The sequence below is a fragment of the Anopheles maculipalpis genome, chromosome 3RL (assembly GCF_943734695.1).
Source record: "Anopheles maculipalpis chromosome 3RL, idAnoMacuDA_375_x, whole genome shotgun sequence".
In the NCBI taxonomy this organism is placed as follows: domain Eukaryota; kingdom Metazoa; phylum Arthropoda; class Insecta; order Diptera; family Culicidae; genus Anopheles; species Anopheles maculipalpis.
In genome coordinates, this window is record NC_064872.1 from 24853242 (window position 1) to 24875443 (window position 22202).

Here is a 22202-nt window from a genome sequence, read left to right on the forward strand (position 1 = left end):
TTTTGTGTATGCATGTATATTTTGTGGTTGTACTTCACGAAATTAATACTTAATATATTGCGATTCGTACGAAACACTCTTTAACAGCCAGACCCGCATAAACATAAAGCACATGAGGAAGTGACATACACACACACAAAAAATCCCACAGCTGAAACATAAAACGAATAACGCAAAAACAACGTGCCTGGACAGGCTGGACAAGCCGTTTTCGTCTGGTGAAGCTTTTTAAAACAAAAACACCAAAAACGTGTATCAACGTGCCACAGCTGCCACTGTTTTGTAGTTCGTACGTCAAGGATCGTGATTGATAACCGGTTAATTAAGCGCTGGTACTTCGCGTATGTGTGTCTCCACGATGGAGACGTGTGTTTTGATACCGCAGGAATTTGCCCTCGCCGTGACAGGTGTCGGCGCTCGTCACTCGCCCGAACAGACGGCCACCGTATGGTCCAGCGTACCGATTCCCCAGGGACGCCTCTGCTACCCGTTCCAGGGTACGGTACGGATCGACAACCTAGCCATCTTTACCACCCTGCCGGACGATGATGTAAGTACGGGCTGTGCTCTCACAGCCTTCTGAACGTACCCGTAGAATGTGTTGCTGAAGTTTTCCATCGGATTTACTCCATTTTTTCTTGTGGTTGCTGTAGTTGCCCATTCGCTCTATTTTGTGATGCTTTGCTGCACACTATTAGCTTGGTTGAAAGGGGGGTGGGTGTCCACAGACTTACCGATCCTTCCCGTTGGGCAGCGTTTTGATTCGTTGACCAGCGTGTGAGCTGCGATTGTGCGCAGTCGGGCGTGCAAAAGAAAAAGAAACCCTTCTCCACAGAATGCATCCTCCCATGACGGTGGGAAAACTTCTTAAAGACGCTCCTACGCATCATGTTCTACACCAATACACCGCAACAACCAGCACCAATGCTGCAGGTGGGGAAGCTAACAAAAACTCCATTTTTCAAGAAACAACCATACAACCAATTCAGGGATCGACTCTCGCCTATTCGCGACAATTAGAGAATTCTGGTTGCCTTCCAGTTCTTTACCTGGTGACCAGCGTAGCAGCTAGAATTATAATTATGGGCAAATTAAAATGCAAGAATTATGAGGGTGATGCCTGCTTTAGTTTGCGGTCACGAACAAAAAACTCTAAATACAGCACCAAGCGACGAACCCCTTCCTTTTTTGCTGTTGATGTTCCTAACCATCAAGGGAGGTCAAGTGAGGAACTAGACGCTTTTAATAAATATTCCCACACTTCCTTCTGCTGGGGAGCATCGTGTTGAGTGCTCGAAGAATAAATTGTCCAAGCAGAAAGGTTTTTTTTTTGCTTTCTTAAAAAACAAACGTAAGACGCCCCATTGATGGTTTTGTTAATAGTATTAAACAACAACAACAAAAAACATAGCACAAAAACAAAAGCACAATGGAACATAATTTTGTATGCTTTTTCAACCAATAAACTCTTCGTGTAACGCAATCCGAATGATCACTTTGTAAGTGTGATCTAATTTGAGACTCGTTTCTCTTGTCCCGCTGTACGATAACGCACACCATCTGATCAACCGATGTTCGATGTTGCACTACGCTCTATTAGGGCCCGTCCATCTCACTTTAATTAGACCGATAATGTCCCATCGCATCTAGCTTCCATTCCTTATTGAGAGCGCACCCAGTCTCGCCAAACCTGTTCCACAATTAATCAACGTAACGATCAGCAGTTCATTTGCACTTTTTCTTCACGGACTCTCACCGGTGTACCTGGGAGAAAGAAGACGACGCAGGAAAAAAAAGTCGTGCACTCACAAATCAATTAAAATGCAACGTTCCATATGAAACTTGTTAGCAGCTCTGGCCTGCCCGTCTTCGTGCGATCCTGGTGATGCACTTTCAGTTTCACCCTTGAATCCCATATGTTTCCCTCGCGCGACAGCTACCAACGTTTCTTCTCAACCGCACAACAAACGCAAGCAATTAAATCATAAGAAGACGCACGCTACAAAACAACTCACGCAACGGGCCCACACCCAGCTTGGTTACAACCTGTCATCCACCACCACCGCGAAGCTGCCAATGACCGGTTGGCAAAAGGTTCGCCAACCGAGCCGCCAGACAATCTGCTACAGTTTTCCCACTTTGGAAATAAAAACTGAACCCATTTCTCTTTCTTTTCGGTACATCATCCCGGCGTGTAGCAGCGTAGAGAATTATGATGCTTTTGCAATTGAATAATAGAGAAACATTCCACACAATCTTGAAATAGAAATGACTGCATCAATTAGCCCCGCGAACAAACCTGGGCACCTGCTAGAGAGCTCGCTAGCGAGACAAGTTCATGGGCTCGTGCGCTCAGCCTGGTAGGGCGGTAAAGCCTTCGCTTTTTTCCATTATCTCCCTTCTCTTATCATAACGCAGATGCCATCAACCTTTCCGGTGTGAATCTGTAGCACAACTCTATGGTGAGTTGCACAATTTCCATAATCAAAGTGCAACATGATAAGCGGCCATTGAACCAGAGGCGTAATAGTGTGTTTCGGGTGCATTACTTTCACTGTGACTTGGATCCAATACACTGACGGAGTGATGATTTTGCATAATTTATTTATGAACCCTTGCGACTGGGAGAACCACCCAGTCAGAGGGGTGGTAAACACAAGCGTCACATAATGAAGCACAATTAAGTCAGATTGCGTCTTGCGGTGTCAGTGAATGACCTAAGCCCACTGGCAAGAATAGTGGCATTAGCGAACGACGGGAAATTGTCTCACAAACTTGAACTTGAACCCTCTCGAAGTCACCAACACCGTTTGTGACACGAGGCACCATAAACCTGAACGCTGAGAAGCGGCATTCAAAGACGTACAAAAACACAAGCAGAATGGTACCTGGGCCAATTCGAGATAGATGGCGCCGATAATGACTCAGAAAATCGGAAAGAAGTGCAATGAGGATGAAGCACTAAAAAAACGGTTTTGGTTCTGGTGATCGATCGGAAAAAGGAGGCCAAACGAATCCCGAAGCACCGTAACAAAAGTGAAGGAAGGATCAAGATTCCTGGACATAAAAATAAGGGATCATTAAGAATGGTCGTTTTGCAGGTGCGCAGGTGCAGCATCGGATTTGATAGGTGCTCCTATTGCCTGCGAACGATCGCTAATTGATGACCTTTCGATGCGCGTTGGAAACGATTGCGGGTTCGTTGCATCAAAAAAGTTTGAGTTTTAGGATGGAGGGCGTGTGAAAGATTTTTCGGTTAAAAAGTCCCTGACTGAGTGGTGCGTTTATGGCTTACCGGATCGGGGTCATAAATTCGTCGGCAGCGAAGAAAGAAACGATCGATTCGATGGAATGTCTGGGATCGAGACTGGGGAGAGTCAAACAAGCGAAAAGCCTTGCAATTTGATCGCTCGTTTGGTCGGTCGATTCCCACAGTCGCGTGGAGTTGGTGGACGTCGAGTCGCTTTTTTCGCGGTGACAACCTAATCAATGACAACTCGACACCTGGACAACGTGCTCGATATGCCTACACCTTGCTCTTGAGACAGGCGGCATAGCATAGAAGGCGTACAGGCTAAATCCACTTCCCAGTGCGTCGTTCTAGTCGTAGCTGGCCGTTGTAACTCCCGCCAACTTCAAGCGAGAAGGTCCCGTGTTGTCTAAGTGCATGGACGAATATGCATTCGAAGTACGTTTTGGGACGTGTGGACACCTATCCGCTTCCATAAAGGGACTCGGGCAACGGTCAGACAGTTGCAATGATAATAAATATCTTCTCCGCTTTGTCGCGTGCAAGTCGCCTTGACTCATGTCTTTAGTTCTTGGGAAGTGATCGTGTGATGGAGCTTAAGACTCGATCGCCCAAGAAGAAGTCCATCACGTCTCCCATCGGATCCCAACCTTCAATGTGTGAATGTATTAATCAAAACCACCATAACACCCCACAACCACACTGGGCTATTTAGAAAGTCCTACCAGGTCGACCAAAACAAAGGCCACCGAGGCTTTGGCTGATTGATTTTTAATTATTTCTTCACCATCGGACTTTCTTTGCCTCACAGCTACTGGGCAAGTGTTGTCCAAAGGTTGATAGATGACTAAGGAGGACACCTGATGCTGCTTCATCGATCATCAGAGAAACTGACATCGCATGACATCGATTGACTATTGGGATCGGGCGAAAGTCTTAACCTCACTTTCTGGATTAGGTTACCGTAACCGAATCCTTTTCCTTCGCTCAGGATGTAATGAGGGAATATTCCTTGGTCTTGCATCATGAACGCTGGGCTATTGATACTGGGTTTAATTTTCTGGGCCGTGGTCAGGTGCTATACCGATACCCTTTGCTTGAGAAGGTCGCACGGTAGATAGTCCATAAATTCTGTTCTTAAGATCAGTGTCCTGAGAACCTAATCCAGCTTCTCTGTGGCAGTACAGTGTGAGCGTGAGAACGTTCACGTCGATCCTCGAACGTCTGTCAGCTGTCGCGGTGGGATAACGAAGACAGAACCCAAGGGCGAATGGTGGAAAACCAAGGGCAAAGACAGAAGTCCCAGTGCCAGTTGCATGTCAAAGTGTCCACTCGTCGTATCATAATCGTCCTCATCCGGTTGCAGATGCAGCACATGTAATGGTTCAGCAAGAGCACACAGAAAAAGCCGACGCCGACCTGCGACTCTGTTTGATCTGGTCCTTCCATTCTCATTCACTCGATCATCTGACAGTTATGGTTATTGAATTGGCAACCCATCGCGAATTGTAAGCCGATCCCGCACGCACACAAATACACTCGGGATCTTTATGATAATTGTGCAAATAAAGATTGGATTTTAGAGTCAGCTACCATGGCTTACCGGTTACGAAGGTTCAAGTTCTTCACTGGCTACGTCTAAAGATGCAAATGAGTCGCGTGAATCACTGCAAATGACTCTGCGGATTGAGTTGTTGCGGAACAGCGGGACTTTCTCCCATGCATTCCGTGCATGCGACAATGCACCAGAAGCAAACACGTTTGAAGTTTTGTAATTAAACAATTACTTAATTATGCATAATGCGCGCAGATACTGCCCTCGGTGGGGCAACACAGGTAAAGCTCGTTTGCGAAAACCAGAAACCATAGAGCCAAGCCTCGTTTGACGTAGAAGATATCGTACATCTTTTCCAAGAGTCGTTCAGCAGCAGCGCTGAGACATCGAACCTTGTACTGGTACAGTTGTTTGGGTCGTGGATCTTCGGCTCTGCTACCGTTCAAACAACTCAATCGCTAATAAAGACATCAGCGAACAGATCGAAACGGTTGGTTCCAAACTTTTGTTCGAAGGCGCTCTTACACCGGTTTAATTGAGTTTCGTCTCACACGTCGTCCCTTCGGCTCCCAGTGGTGTGGAATTCAGCCTCGCTGCCGTGACATTAGGATCCAAATTCAGTTGTTCTTGTAGCGAGCTCCTCTCACCCGATGATCCCGAGATAAAAAGGCCGACCGTTCATTTGCATAAAAGGTTCAGTGGGCTTCTTCGTGGTCCAAGTACATCACGACCAACAACACGACAGTCTCGCTTAATACTCCTGAAAGCCTTTCCTCGTACATGGGCAGCTAATCCCGGTGGGTCGAGACATTGAGTCTCGAAAGGCTGCGGTCGTCTCTCGGAGTCCGGTTGTGTGGGGAAAATTAATTGAAATCGACGAGTCTATTCTGGTGAGGAAGTCTATGGGATTGTTGTTATGTTTTGGAACGCTGAATTGGCGGTTGCGATCGTCGCGAAGAGATTTACGAGGGTCACAGAAGCTTTAGGTTCCCGAGTCTGGGGTGAGCTCGCATGTGAGGAAGCTCTAAATTAGTGTCATTTGTCGGGTTCGGAGCTTGTGTTGTTCTCCCTCCTGACTTTTCGTAGAGCCCAACCATTGGGTGATCGTTTTAGAGCTAATAAATATTAATTTGGAAGATAAATTGATCACGACTTTGGCCGGTGGTCGATGGAGCGGTCGGCGCAACAAAACCGAAAGCTCATTCCACCTAATCAGACTCATCCAAGGCGCATCCAGGTTGACCATGCAAGGCCGGAAGAGCTAACTGGCAAGAATATCCGATAATGTTCTCGGTTGCGTTCATTACCGAAAATGAGTCAGGGCTTTTGTGGTGGAGTTATGCTTCCTTTGTTCTGGATCAAATCGGTAATTCCCATGTTGGAGCTCATCTTTCGGAAGACGCAATTTGGCGTTTGTTCCTTTGTGCATTGATTCACGTGAATAGGACGCGTGCCGAGGAGATAATTCTAAGCAAAGAGTGGAAGAAGCACTAACTCGGATTGTGGTTAGCAGTTGAGGAAGGAAATTGGAAAATCGTGATCATGTTGCAATTGTATAGCGGTTGAGCGTATTCTTCCTATCGAGTTATCACTATATCTTATTGGCTGCTCGTTTGAATACAGTTTTCTTTTAAATTATGTTTTGTTATAAAAATAAGACAGTTACGTAGCGTATTAGAGCATAACCTTGGAATGTCTTGAGCTCGAAACTAGCCTAAGATTATGTTTTAACGCAAATAGTTAAAACAAGAGAAGAAGATATTTGTAGAATCAATGCAGAACAAATGGCTCAATTCCGATGATGAACGTCGTTGCGCTTGTTAAGCCTCTGATACAGTAGTACGTCTTGTATCGTATTTCAGCTAGATGGTAGAGTCTGATTGCCATGCCAGCGTGGGTCCATCTCGAAACTGACTGAGAGGTTCTTGAGGGTAGAAATCCATCCCCAGTATGGCGTCTCCCATGGCTCCGGAACAAATTGAAGTTTATGTGCGTTAAAATCTATCTCCTGCTGACCTCGGGACACTCCACAACCACCGAAACTCGACTCCCAAAAGAAAGAAGAAACCATGACATAAACGATCATCCCGTATGCCTAGGAACGAGATCAACGACGAGCGATGCCGTGCTTTATTGGAGTCATTTTTATGGCAATCCGTTATTTTACTGCCGAAAGTCGATGGACCGAATATGTCTATCTCCAGCTCCTATCCGTTCCCTCCACATTCAGATACACCTGAAGTATCTCATTTAATGATGATCGTTCGCTCAGGATGCTATCGATCTTTATGGTTATTCTGGATAATCGGAAGGATCTGAGATAGGTTGGATCAAGTTGGATGGGTATGGGAGTAGAGTAGTTTCGGAAATTAATAGGAGCCGAACCGGGGTCGTTTCCTATTCCACCGAAAATCTGATAATAAACGAATAAATCAATAAACCATCGTTTCATCCAAACCAATGGCCGCAGAACGCAGGAAGAAAAACTAGTTTCTAGTGAAGAACTATTCGCTCCGGCTCATGGGCAATGGACAGGCAATGTTCATGAGTTGATCAGCTTCCAACGCAACAGTCGTGCCTGCAAACATCGGACAGTTCTCATATTCATAAATCAAATGCGATAATTGTGCATAAATTGTCAAACACACACAATTTGTTTTGCACAACCACCGACTCGATCGGTGTCGAAGTTGGGATTTGGGCGAGGCATCGCGATCTGAGCTGTCTGAGCTAGAATAAATCACCACTGGGCTTGGAATCCAGACGAGTGGGAGTTATGGTCTGATAAATCAGAGAACAATCAGAAGTGACAATTCTTCCACTCGACAGCAGCGCTTTTCACGATCGTTGAGAAGTGACCCTAGAACATCTTTTCAATCGAGTATTATGAGTTGTGAACTGGTTTAGGACGTTTCTGTGATGACAGAACATGATTTTCTCTAATGGATTAACAGAGAAACGATGTGGTACGATACATCGCAGTAGAATGGTTTGTTCTCAGGGTTAAGAAAAGGGTAAACATTCTATTGACAAAAGTTCTTTCAAGGTTTTATTTCAGGAAGATCCCAATTTGTGAGGAATTTCGCATTTATACCTTAGCTAAGGACAAAAATATTTCCAAAAATAAATTCCCTTCTCTGGAAAGAATTTTCAAGATTAAAGTCTACAATAGCCTTGTCCCTCTCATAAACCGCGCCAGGAATGAAGGGATCAGTAATCATCGCCAACATTTTTGGCATAATGATGGCATTTATTCAATGTCTCACGGCATCTTTTATGGACAAAAATCGATTCCCCCAAAAAACAAGGGCAGCCGGAAAAGGGCTCCCAGTTTTATGGCATTCATCTTCTCGTTCGCTGGGTTTGTTGATTTCCCGAGAATCGGTAATGTCTTTCAATGCTTCGAAACACACGCTCTGTAGACGATCAGTTACAGTGAAATTGCAAATTATGATCATCAATTTGGTATCATTTTTCGATCTTTTCCTTCCTGTGAACCGAACGGACGCATACGTAACGACCTGGATGCTTCATTCAGCCTCCGCGCCACAACAACAAGTAGCGCGAAGCGGAAATTTATTTTATCTCCTCATATATATTCATAAACATTTCTGCAATCTTTGGACCGGGCAGTAATGGCGATTGGAACGATCGATCGACGGGAAAAGACTCCGGCAGGTGGCCATCGAAATATATTATCCAACATTTGTAATTTCGATCTGTATCGATCGGATCATGAATGGAGCAGGCTCGTTTCTCGTTTACTCCGATGTCCACTTAGATATGTATCGCCTAAGGGTGTACGGAGGTGACCAGAGAAGACTCTTCGACAGGGATCGACGGATGTTTACACTCGTTAAGCGACGTCTTCGTCGAGTATGTGGGCAAGACGGATGTTGGAGGGTTGGAGTCGTAAAGTGACAATAGTTTAACGCTTTGCAAAGAAGTAGGAAGGGAGAACCGTCTAGCCACCCTCTGTGCGCGGAATAGTCGGTTTACGTGTCGGTGGTTACATGGTTGAGTAATTTTTCATAAATCACATGAAGGGGAACATTACCTGGGGCGTCCGAAGCGAATAGTTCACCAGAGCGAAACGAACGTAGGGGAGGAATTCAACAAAGAGGGCGTTTAGGTGTCATTAATTAAGGCATTACGAGCTGTCATTGACGATACGTGCTGTCATCATGTCAAGGGGTAAATCACACTTGTTGAGTGAAAGCGTACGATTTAACACAGGAAATAGCTATTTACCCTCATAAGGCTCCGTTTATCACCTTACAACTTGTTAGTATAGAGTAATAACCGTACATTTACATTGCCTTCGTTACAGATTCGGCACCGGTTTGGACTGTACGACGAGATCACCAGTGTCAATGGACGAACGGTACGACACTGCAACTGGATCCGGTTCCTACGCGTGTCGGAAACGTACGGCCCACAGGTGAACGTGGTCTGCGCCAAGGTGAAAGGTGAGCCGATCTACGAGATCGTGAAGGCAATCCCGTCGCACCAGGAGCTGGTCGTGTACTACCTGCCCGAAGGTCCCGAGGAGCTCTTCTTCATCCGGATGCGTAGCCAGCTGTATCGCCAAACGATGGACTCGATCCTCGAAGGTAAGCAGCGCCCTCTATGCATTTTCCTCATAGCTTAATACCCTTTTACGGGGAGTCGCCGTAGAAACAAAAGCCCGTTGCTTTCGAGATCATCTGGAGCCTATCTGAGATAGCATTCATTTCACCCATCACACGTACAGCTCCCAGCACACGCATGGGCCGTTGTTCGTACACGGAAACGACGAGAGCGATTTTTCGTAATAAATAAAATAGTGATTTTATCAATAATAGCCGGCTCTCGTTTGTGTAATCGGGATCGCGGTTTGGAGGTCGCGCGGACTATGACCAACGCGACGGGATCGCTCCCGAAAGAGAGCTTAAATTAATACACACAAATGAGTGTTGTGTTTCTTAACAAGAAAATAATTGAAATAATTCGGTAGATTAGCCTTCGAGATTATTGGAACGGCGCGACGGTTGGGACGTTGAAATTCTTCTTGGATTTCTCGGGTTCGTGCAGAATTGCGCCGTCTCCCGATGGCCATTTCCTTTGTGCAGTTGCAGCTGCAGTTGTGTTGCACCTTTTCGACTACGGCTTCGTTTTCGTTTCCTGAGTGTTAACTCAAAAGCATTTATAATGATCTCCTTGCTGAAGTTGGGATATCCAGGGATTCGCCGCAGCAACCGACTCAGGAGAATCGGGAGTAATTAAGCCCAAAACTGATTTCCATAACACTTTGGCTGGCACAAGCACTGGTGGGAATTAATTTCCTGTCACCAGGTTTGCCCTGGGACCACAGGAAGCTTACCGGTTGCAGGCGAGTATTTGTGTGTGTGCAATGATAAAACTCCCGACTGCACAATTAATGAAGCGGTGTGAAATGAATGAGCTAGATTAGCGCTAATGATCGTCGATTAATAAACGAGGCGTTAAGTGTAGCAGCTTGGTAAGAACTTGTGCAGACACACATTCCGACAAACAGTGGTCGAGAGCATGTGTGTGCTATGAACAAATCCGCATGTTGCGATCAGCGTTGTGCGATCACTTATCGGACTCTTCCTTCCGAACCGTTGCCCTTGCAGACTCACCGTTGGACCTTTCGACGTCGCTTCTGTCGCGGGTGATGCTACCGATCTCACCATCATCAGGCGCCGAAGATGAACACAAATCGGTGTCGGGCGACGACTCATCGATCTCGATCTCGTCCGGAGCCAGTACCGGTGGTGATCGGTGTGACGCAGGACTCGATTTAGAGCTGGCGGCGATCTCCACTGGACCAGGATCTCGGGCCTCACCCAAGGCTCGTCCAACGGCCCGCTCCGAGCGGGCCATGTTACCGTGTGAGGTGTGCGGAAAGGCGTTCGATCGTCCTAGTCTTCTGAAGCGTCACATGCGCACACACACCGGCGAAAAGCCGCACGTGTGTGGTGTGTGCGGTAAAGGCTTCAGTACGTCAAGCTCGCTTAATACCCACGTCCGGATACATTCGGGTGAAAAGCCTCACCAGTGTCAAGTGTGCGGCAAACGGTTCACCGCCAGCTCCAACCTCTACTACCACCGGATGACGCACATCAAGGTAACGATCAAGAATACCGTTTTATATTGTAAGGCTGGAAGGAAAGGTCGTGATGAACATTTCGCGATTCGTCCGAGTAATTAAAACATTTATCCCTTCTTATCGGTTTTTATGAGTCGCATCGGGATTCACCAAACAACATCCACCACGAATTTCAAAACCCCCCAGCAGTACGTTTGTGTCAAGATCGCCCCGTATTTTTGAGGAAAAAAAGGAAAACATTCGTGTTTTTTATGATTATTAGCCACTTTAATTACCACCCGGCAGCAAGCTATCCGGGTATGGCTGCATCGGGCCCCTGGTTTGGGGATATAAACCGTCAACTCGAATGCATTCCGCACGGCGTTGGCTGATACCAAGATACCGCTCATCTCATTTGCAATCAAAGAGAATTTCTCAATTTTCGCATATCTTTTTTTTTCTCAATCGTGTGCTGACGACGTTTCTGAAAGGTTCACGCATCGAGAATCCAAGAATCCCATAAAACCCGTTTATATCTCTGAGCGAAACGATCACTTTCATCTACCGAACCGGTGGTGGTGCGTATGTCCGAGTTCAGGTTCTTTTGGAACTTAATTAAAAAGAATTTATTAAAAAGATAATTAGACTGGTTTCTGTGGTTCTGGCCGTACGCGCCCAGTGTGCCATACGATCGGCGGCATCACGCGTCAAGGCATGCGATGGGAATATAGAAGTGCGATCGCCCCATTGCTGGTTGGGCCCGTTTGAATCATACGTCGATCCCATCAATCAAAGTCAGCTTCAATGTTGTCACCCAGGTCCGATGTTCAAACCGCCACCAATTTCCCCACACGATCAACGGCCCAGAAACCATCCCGTATGATCGATTGGGTTGTACTGGAGATTGGTGTCTACGGTTAGATCTTCGTCCCTGCGTTCCGTTGTCATCTTACCGATATGTCCGAGCCCAGGTACAGCTGGTTTCTTAAATATCCAAAACCAGATTTGGGGAACAGACTGACTGAATCAACTCATATTTCTCTGCATCTTTTTTTTTTTCGGGGATCAAGACCAAAAAACCAAGCTTGTCCAAACCGCAAAAGGTCATCCCACATACGTCAGACAATTTTTAAGCAAAGTTTTGTCACAATCGGAAACATGAGAAGCAGAGACTTGATAAGATATCGTACCAGCAGATGTACAATTTCCAATTTCAATACACTAAAACACACCGCATCTGGACCCTGTACCCATTACGCATGGATGCTGGGTTTTGTTTTCTTAATGTCTTCCTTTTTTGTTTTTCGATTATCGATAAAACTGATAAGTCTGCCGGTCTTAACGATCGGCAGTCTTAAGTTGCAGTACAGTGGAGTACGCTACAATGTTTTGATTAAAATTTAATCCTTCCGTCACCTTCTAAGTTTTTTTCTTTCAATCTTTTATTCCATTGCAATTAACTCTTTAAGGCTCTTTTCCGATGTGAAAAAGTACTTTTGCTAATGTTTTCAATAATGAGAATTAAAACCGAAAACCTTTACCCAGCCACCAGTGGCAGAGAACGGTACGTACATAGTGGGAAAGCGAGGGCAAACTAATTTCCAATATAAACATTCATATTTCGCTGATAAACAAAAAACATACCGACCCGAATGAAGCCATTCGGTTTTTGTTATGGACCGGTTTTTATTTTTACTGTTTTGATACACAATCAGTACTGAACAGCGAACTGATGCGAAGGGATACGAGACCCAAGAAAGAGTGCTTCCTTAAGAAGCAAAACAGAGAGAGCATGGAAAACTTCTACCCTCAGTAACCGCATCCCTGGCTTCTGGAAGTTTTTTTTTTCGTTTTTTCGTTAGACCTTCCCGGTCCTCGACAAGTACGGCAAACGAACGAAACCACAACAGCAGCATAAAAATAAAAAGTCATAAAAGCGCCGCACCGACACCGATCGGACCGAAAGACCCGAGTTGACACAAAGCCAACGCTGGTAGTGCAGGCAGGCAGGGCGAGCAAACTGGGCAAATCGAGACCTCAGCGATAATGCACCATTTACGTTATGACCCGTAACATTTTGGGGTGTATCAATATACTTTTCGCGACAGTTTCATACACACACACAGAGGTCCTTTTTTTTTAAAAGCTCTCCTTCGGGAAGAACAACCAACACGCGTTCCCGGAACGAATCTCGTACATCCTTATCCGTTTGCTGGTTCCGTGTTTTCCCTGTGTGTTACCAGTGACTTTGTGAAGCGGTGGATGAAAGGAACTACCTCAGCCCTGGTTCCCAGCCAGTCCGTTCCGAGATACCTGGTGCATGTGCGCACAATATTATTGCTCACTGTCCACAGCTTCCAGTGGCAGGATCCATTTCGTAGCGCATTATTTGTTTTTGAGCACTCGACGGCCGGTATCGGCTTCCGGGAGTAATCTCACCCAGGAGCTGCAGTTGTAGTAGCGAAAGCACATAATCGAAAGTGATGCCAACGTTGGGGAGCAGTCGCATCGTGTATGCTTGGGCCGAGCGAAACGAGCAACGATTAAGAACGTCGTGAGTTACGGCCAGCTATTAGTGAGATATGCTTTGATGCGGTGCCGGCAAATATGTGTGCAGACGTTTTTGTTTTGCTCTTGGTATTTGGGTAGGAAATAAATTTCCACCGTTAAGCGAACAATTTCGGGCACCTTTTTACACATGCGATGGGTTTAGTGACTCCAGTGAGCTCCGCACAGAATCCTCAGTAATTGAAGCAATTGTTGGGATGTTCTTTGGAAGCTAAAAAAGAGTTGGAAATTTTGACTTGGTTGATGATGGTTTGCTTTAACAGCTAGTCAATTTTGCTTAACTGTTACACATTTGTTTAGTACTGACGATTTTCAATCGAAAACAAATAGCTCGTTCCTAAGATGTTCTTCAACTTTGGCTACAAGTTTTATACCGATCTGGCAGGCTTCAAAGAGCTTAGGAATTCCAATAAAATATTTTTTCTAGGCTTAATGAACCATTTTGATTTCTTCTTGACTTTACGACCTACTAGGCCAAGCAGATCATTGAATCATCGACACTTTTTCTAAACCAAAACAGAGCTTCACAGCTGCATACTGGCTAGATGGAACTTGTAAGCTTTTTAAGAGATCTTCTTTGGTGTTAAGTCTTGAACGGTCTCGGACGGCTATATTTTGGGCTTTCATTGACCTTTTTTACCATATGCAGGATAGTCAGTCCTGCGTACAGATGCGTACAGACCGGAGACAATCCGGTCGGTACTCGATACCCGGTCCGGTCATGGCACCAGCGCCAGCGCCGCTATATCTAGCAACGGGAATCTACAAAGCATTTTAGATATTGTATGCTCAATACAGACTCAAGTTTTCCGTTTACGAAAAAAAAACTCTAAGAAACTCCTTCTGTATTCAGAAAAATTTCCCAAACAACACCAAGATGCTAAAATGCCAACTTTCTTTGTACAACATGTTCAACTGTTCCCTGTTCAAAAAATCAAACCCATTGCCGGTTCTATTAACGGCAAAAAAACAGCAGCATTTGTTAGATACCGACGATACTCAGATCAACCCTTCTCACATCTTCAACGACAACAGCCAAAAAAAACCTACATCCGTTCCCGACCGACCGACAGGTTGATTGCCGGTAATCATAAACCAATAAAAACTGAAACAATCCGTCCATAATCGAAACCGAAGAGATCCAGGCACGAAACGCATTTAAACCATCATGCAAGCCGCGGGCCCGCAAAGGACATAAAGAAGTGCTGGGAAGATTGTTATCCATAAAATTCCTATGCGATGCATACCGACACACCAAACCAAACATCTGCCGTAAAAGTGACCGAACTGCATCCTTTCGGAATAGCCCGTTCTTTTTTCTTCAAGTTGCCTTTTAGGTTCCAAATGAAAGAAGACAAAGAAAAACCTTTTAGAATCGATTTTTATCACGATGCTACAACACTATTTAATACCAGCGCGCAATCGCTCGGCTTTTCGCTCTTTCATTCCTGGAAAAAAAGAACCCTACACGATCCCTAAGAGATGATTCAATTGATTCTAACTGCTTTCTTCTGTTGCTTTACTTTCACCCCAACTGGTAGGATAAACCGCACAAATGCAGCCTCTGCTCCAAGTCCTTCCCAACGCCGGGCGATTTGAAATCGCACACCTACGTCCACAACGGGTCCTGGCCGTTCAAGTGTCACATCTGCTCGCGAGGTTTCTCCAAGCAAACCAATCTCAAAAACCATCTCTTCCTGCACACCGGTAAGTACGCTGTGTACGCCATCAAAAATTAAAACTCCCTCAGTACGCAAAAGACTCGGGCGATCGAACGCCCGATCGTACGTTTCACTTTTAAGCGGCTCAACTTATGGCGAATCCAACAAACCACAAAACCTAACGAATAAAAAAAGACAACCAAATGGTTCACTCACCTGTTCGTTAGTGAAAACATTAACATTTAAAAAGAGCCTCCGGGGTTCGTACAACTACAGCAAGTGAATGTGAGTGTGCGCGCGCGTTCTTCCTTTTTGCCATCGCGTGAAGGACATGCACATGGCGTTGGCCGATATACGTGCAAGGCACCTTATTGTTGCGTGTACCAGCGGAAACATTTGGCTTTCGACATGCTTGATTTAGGGCCGGAACTTTCTGAAGGCAAAACCCCTAAAACACACCAACAACTTCTGCTTTATTGAGGGCATTCCACGTCCTGGATCCTGGGACGTGGACAGCATATGCAGTCAGGTTGGTGTTCTGCGTCTAAACGAAGTGGAAAAAATACACCCTCTAGGGCTGAAGGTGAATCGATACAGCAGAAAGGAAAGAAGAACGAACTCGCAAGAGTCAAGTGGTTCGTTTGTTGGCGTGATCGACGCAAACGAAGGAACGTTCATCACCACCGCCACCGGTAGAGGCAACTGTAGCACATAAAAAATGGGATAAACGTTTCCCGATGTCAGGACAACTGGGCCTGTGTATGTGGTGAACCTGCATGGTAGACCTGCACATCCTTATTTTTGGTTTTTTTAACGGCCATCCACTTCCTGATTTCCTGACGATTCGAACTGCTGGTCGGTTTGAAATCGACGGTCCTTTTCCCTTTTCATTCCATTCTAACCTCCGAGATATGGAGACCATTTTTACGCAAGATAATATTTTTATAATCCACGATAAATAGTACCCGTAATTTCGATATCGGTGAAGGGTGTTGATACGTATTTTTTTAGTTGGGATATAACTAAATGAATCCTATTTCCTATTGCACTGGAGTTCCCACCAAAAAGGTTAATTGAGGAAATGGGTAAAGTGAGCGATAAAGGAAAACTTAAGATAGGGATGAGTCCGGAAAGGAAAAGGATCCCGACCTGTCCATCATAGTCCATCGGCGAGAATCAGCTTTCACGCCATTGTTTTGATTGATGAAGGCCATTTCTAGGGGTGAGAGAAGTTGGATCGCAACCTTCGTCGGTCCAAGGATTAAGATTAATTTCTAGATAGTCACAGATGGAGACGAGTGAATAAAAAAACGGCATACCTGACCTTAAGATGCTCGAAGCACGCACGTTATGATAGCTCTATTAAGCGGCCTCGGCTAGGACGATCGTAATCCATAGCACGCCACACGGAAAGGATCTCGCCTTTCTCACGGTCCGACGCACCTAGAATGACGTAGAACAATCAAATAGCGCACGATAATCACCGCACGCAATGTTCGTGATGGTGGCGATCGGCTACCAGTTACCATAAGCTGATTTAAGACTTAGGATCCCCAAACTCTCGCTCCATATGTTTCTTAACTATACCAATAACTTCACAGCAAGCAACTTTACATTCACACGATACAAAAAAGGCCTTTTAATTTCCTATAAATCATCTTGACGCTCTTTCTCTCTTTCTCTCACTATCTAAATTCAAAACAGTAGCCAGTAGATCGAATGCCAAGCCAAACCTAGACCATGGTAGGAATATTTATGTTGCGGAGGTTCGCGATCGGTCCTGGGGTTGGATAATTTTCCCTCCATTAATTACCATAAGCCATAATTAATCAGCACAAGCAAGGAGTACCATAGACATCTTAGGACGTATCTCGATGGGATCAAGTTCTCCATCTTTCTCTAAGTCATTGGGGGAAAGTCAAGCAGTGTGTTTAGTGTGTTAGCTCTCAACCTCCGTTCTCCCGCAGAGAGGGAGGGGGGTGATATTAATTGCCACCGTTCGGATCCGTGCTCCCGGCTCGCCATGGCCCGATCAGATTCTAGAATGGATAATAGACAACCCTCCCGGTTCGGTTGGCGCCGTCCAGGTTGTGGGATTAGCGAAGAAACCAAATGGAATCTCTTTTATTTTGGTTTTATTTGTTTATCTCATTATTAGGTGTTAGAGTGAATTTTGATGTGGTATAAAGAAGCAATTTTTGTCGGTAAAAGAATGTTACACGATGGTCTTTAACTCTTATCAAACAACTCAGTCCTTTTTTCTGCTTGGACCTACTAGGTCACGCTAGCCATTGAAAGGCTTTCACTAGACTTGTTGACAGTCCTCACTCTCAGCCCACAGTCAGTCCGGGAGGGTTTTAAGCCATCTGCAGACCGGTGTCGCTGTGGTCTCCACCACCGGACAGCAGACGACTCACAGTACGTAAGTTATTACTAGTCCCACCAAAAGAGTCCCACTAAAAATGTCTGATTTCTGATATCTTACAATGTTAAAGTTGTATCATTAGGGACTTTATTATTCTTGTACTACACGCCAAGAAACAGTACGTCAGTGAGAATTCTCAACCAAACTTTGCAACAAACCTAATGGCGTTGGTATTAAAGTGCATACTCGTTTCCCCCTCGGTATAAAGGGCAAACCTTAGAAGGCGGGATCCGTCAAAGCTTCACGATCTGCCGCCACCATCATCTTCACCTCCCCAGCCAGCCATCAACAATCAGATTGCACGAGATTGATCTCCAGCTGTAACGGTGTGCGAGAATACGATTAATATAAATTATAACGAAAACACAATAATTTAATGCGCGCCACCACACACGCGCAGTAAATGGTGCGCCCCGGAATGGTACTCCGGAGATGGTTGCGGACCAGTTTACTCCTCAACCAAAGAGAAGTCGTGCTCTGTTGTTTTAAAACGCAAGTGTAAAGAAAAACGGGGACAGGAAGAAGGGGGCACTGGTGGAGCTTCAAGGAAGACTGACCGAAGAAGAAATTAAAACTAAATTGGTTTTCCTCTTCCCCATTTTCACCCTGAGCCCTCCTGCACAGCGTGTACTTCAGTTTCCATTTCCATAGATCAACCATCCTGACCTCTCCACCACCTGTTTCACGAGGGGTGACCCATATGGGTCATGCCGGTGGCGATGAGGCTAAGACAGAGATCTTCTCTTTGTGCTGCTGGAGTGAATCGACGCTCGTGCGTCTTTGCCCGGGTGGATGTCGTGATTTATCTGTCTGGCCTCCGTTTCGTTTGCAACGATTGTGACGGGCAGCGCTGCCGGCAAACGCCCTACCCCGACTGACTCACTCCCAGATACGTTCTTCCCAACCACGATTCTCAATCTCATTCGCAATGGTTTGGTAGCAGCAATCACCGGTAACGATGGATCCCCGATGGATCCAGCCAACGGGCGCTGCTTCTTGTTGCGGTGAGGATGCTGATGATCATGCTGATGATGACGGTGCCGTTTTCTTGGTGCTTTCCCAATGTCCCATCGCCGATACCGGGCACCCCAAAACTAAATCACGGCACGATGACGATCACCACGAAAAAAAAACGAGGCTCGCTGTGTATGAGGGATACACAGATACATAGATCACTGTGCAGTGCAATACTTGGAGGCTTTCTTGGAGGACATTTTTAAACATTAAGAAGCACAGCACCAAGGTGACAATCAGCTACCTTCTTTATGCATGTCCACAACTGTTGCACAAAACAAGTCTCCCGTACGGCATCGGATGAATCATTCCGCCACAGGATTCGTTTTTAACGATAGCAGCTAACCGCAACACTTATGCATCCCGAAAACCACAAGCTCAGGGCACTTCCATCATCCAAAGAGGTCTCTCATGCAGGCTCGTTCGATGGCTAGCGTGAATATGGCCTCGTCCTCTCTGCACTCTCATACCCTATCCGTCCACCATCCTCTACGCTGGGATCCAGATCAACCATCTACCACGGCCAAAAATGCCTCAAGGATGGATGGTGTGCGCGAGGATGTGCGGGAATAAAAATTAACTTCGAACCACCACCACCATCATCAAAAGCCCACTGCGCCCACTGGTGCGCCAAGCTGGTGGGCTCAGTTCAAAACGAAGTAGCTAAAACGATTAAGGGAGAAATATTTATAAAAGACGCAGCAGCAGCGTCAACGGTGAAACACAGGCAAATGCGGATTGATAAAGTTCGGTAGCAGCCTTCAGCGACTTTTTGGATTTTTTTTAGGGGTTGATAAATGGGGTAGATTTTTTGTGGCTGATCTTCGGAAATAATGGTGGTGTTTTGAGTTTACGTTTCTTAAATGTGACACCTTTAAAAAGCCGAGCTTTTTGGCGCTTTCGAGGAATAAAATTAGCCATTATTAAGAAAATTTACTCAGTGTTTAAGGTGCTTAACTAATGTCGATAACTATCGCTTTCTTCTCTTCTTCAGGTGATAAGCCACACGTTTGCGAAGTCTGCAAGAAATCCTTCGCGCTTGCCTGCAACTTAAAGGCTCACATGAAAACCCACGAAGGTAGGTAACTCCACCACGTGGTCGGCGCAACACATGAGCTCTAACCCCATTGCTATTTGTCTCTTCCAATTCTCACAGAAAATCCTTCGCCCGAGTCGGAAATCGATGTGGACAGTGATCTGCGCAGCGATGGTGAAGAGATTGGACCACTGTTCGGTTACGAAAAGCCCGACGATAGACTTCCCCGGTATCACTGGAGACACGCCAAGGCGGAACCGATTACGAGAAGTCGCTAAGCCCAAGCTAAACACAAACGTTCATCATACACAAAAAGGCTGTACAAAATTAGTTAGATTAGGGTTTTATTACATTAAACATTGACTGACTGGCATGCGATAAGTTTTTCATGCAAACCTACACAACTTACTAAAGCACTATTATTTTTTGCTCTACATTAAGAAGAAATGTATACACGAAAGTGATGTAAATAATATTTATTTAAAAAATAAATGTAGAAAAGCAGCTTCTATGTAAATCGATCAATACAATACTACACAACCGCCTTTTCTTATTCGCTGACGTCCGTAAGAAATTGCATTACAAGATGCATAATTTGATAGAGCAAAAATACTAATCTTGTGGAACCCGTGTGGACGGGCCACCTTCACGACTAACCCACCTACATTGACCGTACGATCTACCCTGTTTAGCAAGTGTGAAAATAACTTATTACAACTTGATAGTCCATTAAAGTAAGCTCCTCTAATTACATAAATCAAACTCAACCGATCCGAAATGTAACAGACAACTGTTGGCTCAAAGGTAAGAGACACTTTGCCCTGCGCTAGACTAAAAAAAACCTCGGGTGACAAATTGGTCGGTATCTATAAATCTCTTTCCAGCCGCGTTAGGCGTGTGTATCAAGTGCCCACGGGTATTTGGTGCATGCGTGGGGATAAGTATGCATTTCAAGCGCATATTAATCCACTCTCAACGATCGCTGCCATACGATCGATCGTCAGCCCGTTTTGCTCCCCTCCTCGCGATTTGTCAATCGGGAAACTGAACCGGAATTTTCACACAAAACTATCACCCCAAGCATCCCATCCATCGAAAGCTGTCGATCTGATGCTTGTTTTCTTTCAATCTCTTTTTTTGTGTGTGCTATTCAAGCGACATCATATCCATGCAGAAAGTGCCGCAGTATTCACCTTGGGGTGAGGTTTTCGGAGTGGGATAATTAGAAGCAAATGTATGCACACACTAATCACGCATATTGATGGGGTGACGTGCCGCGAAGGTTTTGTCTTACACTGACCACTTTCGTCCAATTCTAATGAGCGTTCCAATCTATCGACGTGTAATGCCAATAACGTGTTGTTTTCCGTACCCCCGTATAACCCTCTTTATTGGCACGGACCACCGTGAAGTAGAAAATGCGATCGATCCCGATATGGTAGTTACTACGTGGAAACGCAATCGATTGCAGTAACCTTTCCGGGACTTTGGACAGCTTATAGTCTGTCAATCCCGATATCGCATTTTTTCTGACTAAGCGCATCAACGTCATCACTTCGTCTCAATGTTGGCCTAATACGTCTCTTTTTCTATCCATGTTAGATACAGGATGGGTTATCAATAACATTCTCATGACATGACCAACTCACCGAAATCTCTCTGTCTCTTATTTGCATTTGAGTATGATTTTTTCGCATTTGAGTATGATCAACATCCTTACGCGTTTCTTACAGGGCGGTCTAAGTTTGAGGCGACTTGTAATATTAGATCACTTAGCTGTATACATTATATCTGAGTAAATCGGTATGCCTAAGCAAAACTCCCAGCTCGATCCATTCGTGAGTTTTTGATACATAAGTGAGCCTCAAAATAACGATGTATTTACTAAAAGAATACTCCAGGAACTCATTTAACTTATAGAGAATAGTTCGCTATAAGTACATATCCGAATCTCAGATGACTTTCTCTGGTGTCGAGTTTAAGAGAAGAGAAACTTCCCCTGAGGCTCAACGCATCTTTGGTTCTTGAAGGTCAATTCCGAGTATCTGAGAAACTGCGAATCCTCCTCCTTCTTCTTGGCCTGCTCAGGCTTGAGCACGTCTAGATAACATCGTCAGATCTAGAACCCGTTTCCAGGAAGTAGTCCTCCATCCACGGTTTCATCCGATCTCCGACAGGTTAGTACTTGCACTGTACTTGATCCTGCCACTGAGCTCGCTGTGCTCCGGCATTCTCGTCACGTGCCCCAACCATCATATCCATCTAGTTTTGACTACCGTCAGGATATCGACACCGTTAAACAGCTCAACTAGCTCGTGGTTCATTCTCTTTCGCCGCATGTCCTGCTCGCACACACTGCCAAAGATAGTCCTTCGCACCTGCCGTCCAAAAATGGTAAATGCAATGGCCTCCGTCAGCATAGTCCAGGGCTCGTACCCAGGTACTCGTAGAGGATTACCGGACGAATCAGTTGGATTCTTCTGGATCGCAGGAATTTGTGGAGCCCGTAGTAGTCAAGGTTTCCCTGAACAACACGCCTTCGTATTTCGCTTCTTACGTTGTGGTCCGAAGTTACGATAGTACCTAAGTAGCTGAACTCCTC

The 22202-nt window shown here is 45.4% G+C and overlaps 3 protein-coding genes across 4 annotated transcripts in view; 1 reads left to right on the forward strand and 2 right to left on the reverse strand.

Annotated features, from left to right (window-relative positions):
• Positions 1-22202, reverse strand: part of LOC126565697 (uncharacterized) — a 341656-nt gene that overhangs the window by 295244 nt on the left and 24210 nt on the right. The gene's annotated exons all lie outside the window — the stretch shown is intronic.
• Positions 1-22202, reverse strand: part of LOC126565193 (ubiquitin thioesterase otubain-like) — a 345090-nt gene that overhangs the window by 7825 nt on the left and 315063 nt on the right. The gene's annotated exons all lie outside the window — the stretch shown is intronic.
• On the forward strand, positions 292-19881 carry LOC126564656 (zinc finger protein 177-like). Its single transcript, XM_050221744.1, has 6 exons — positions 292-550; positions 9136-9418; positions 10442-10935; positions 15006-15171; positions 19559-19642; positions 19721-19881. The coding sequence occupies exons 1-6, from the start codon at positions 344-346 to the stop codon at positions 19876-19878; spliced, it is 1392 nt and encodes a 463-aa protein (XP_050077701.1). The 5' UTR covers positions 292-343; the 3' UTR covers positions 19879-19881.

What these genes read in the sequence shown, in the direction of transcription:
- LOC126564656 (XM_050221744.1), top strand. Translation starts at nt 344, where the DNA reads ATGTGTGTCTCCACGATGGAGACGTGTGTTTTGATACCGCAGGAATTT. An exon ending in CCACCCTGCCGGACGATGAT is followed by an intron (nt 551 to 9,135) that starts GTAAGTACGGGC and finishes CCTTCGTTACAG; the next exon opens with ATTCGGCACCGGTTTGGACT. An exon ending in GATGGACTCGATCCTCGAAG is followed by an intron (nt 9,419 to 10,441) that starts GTAAGCAGCGCC and finishes TTGCCCTTGCAG; the next exon opens with ACTCACCGTTGGACCTTTCG.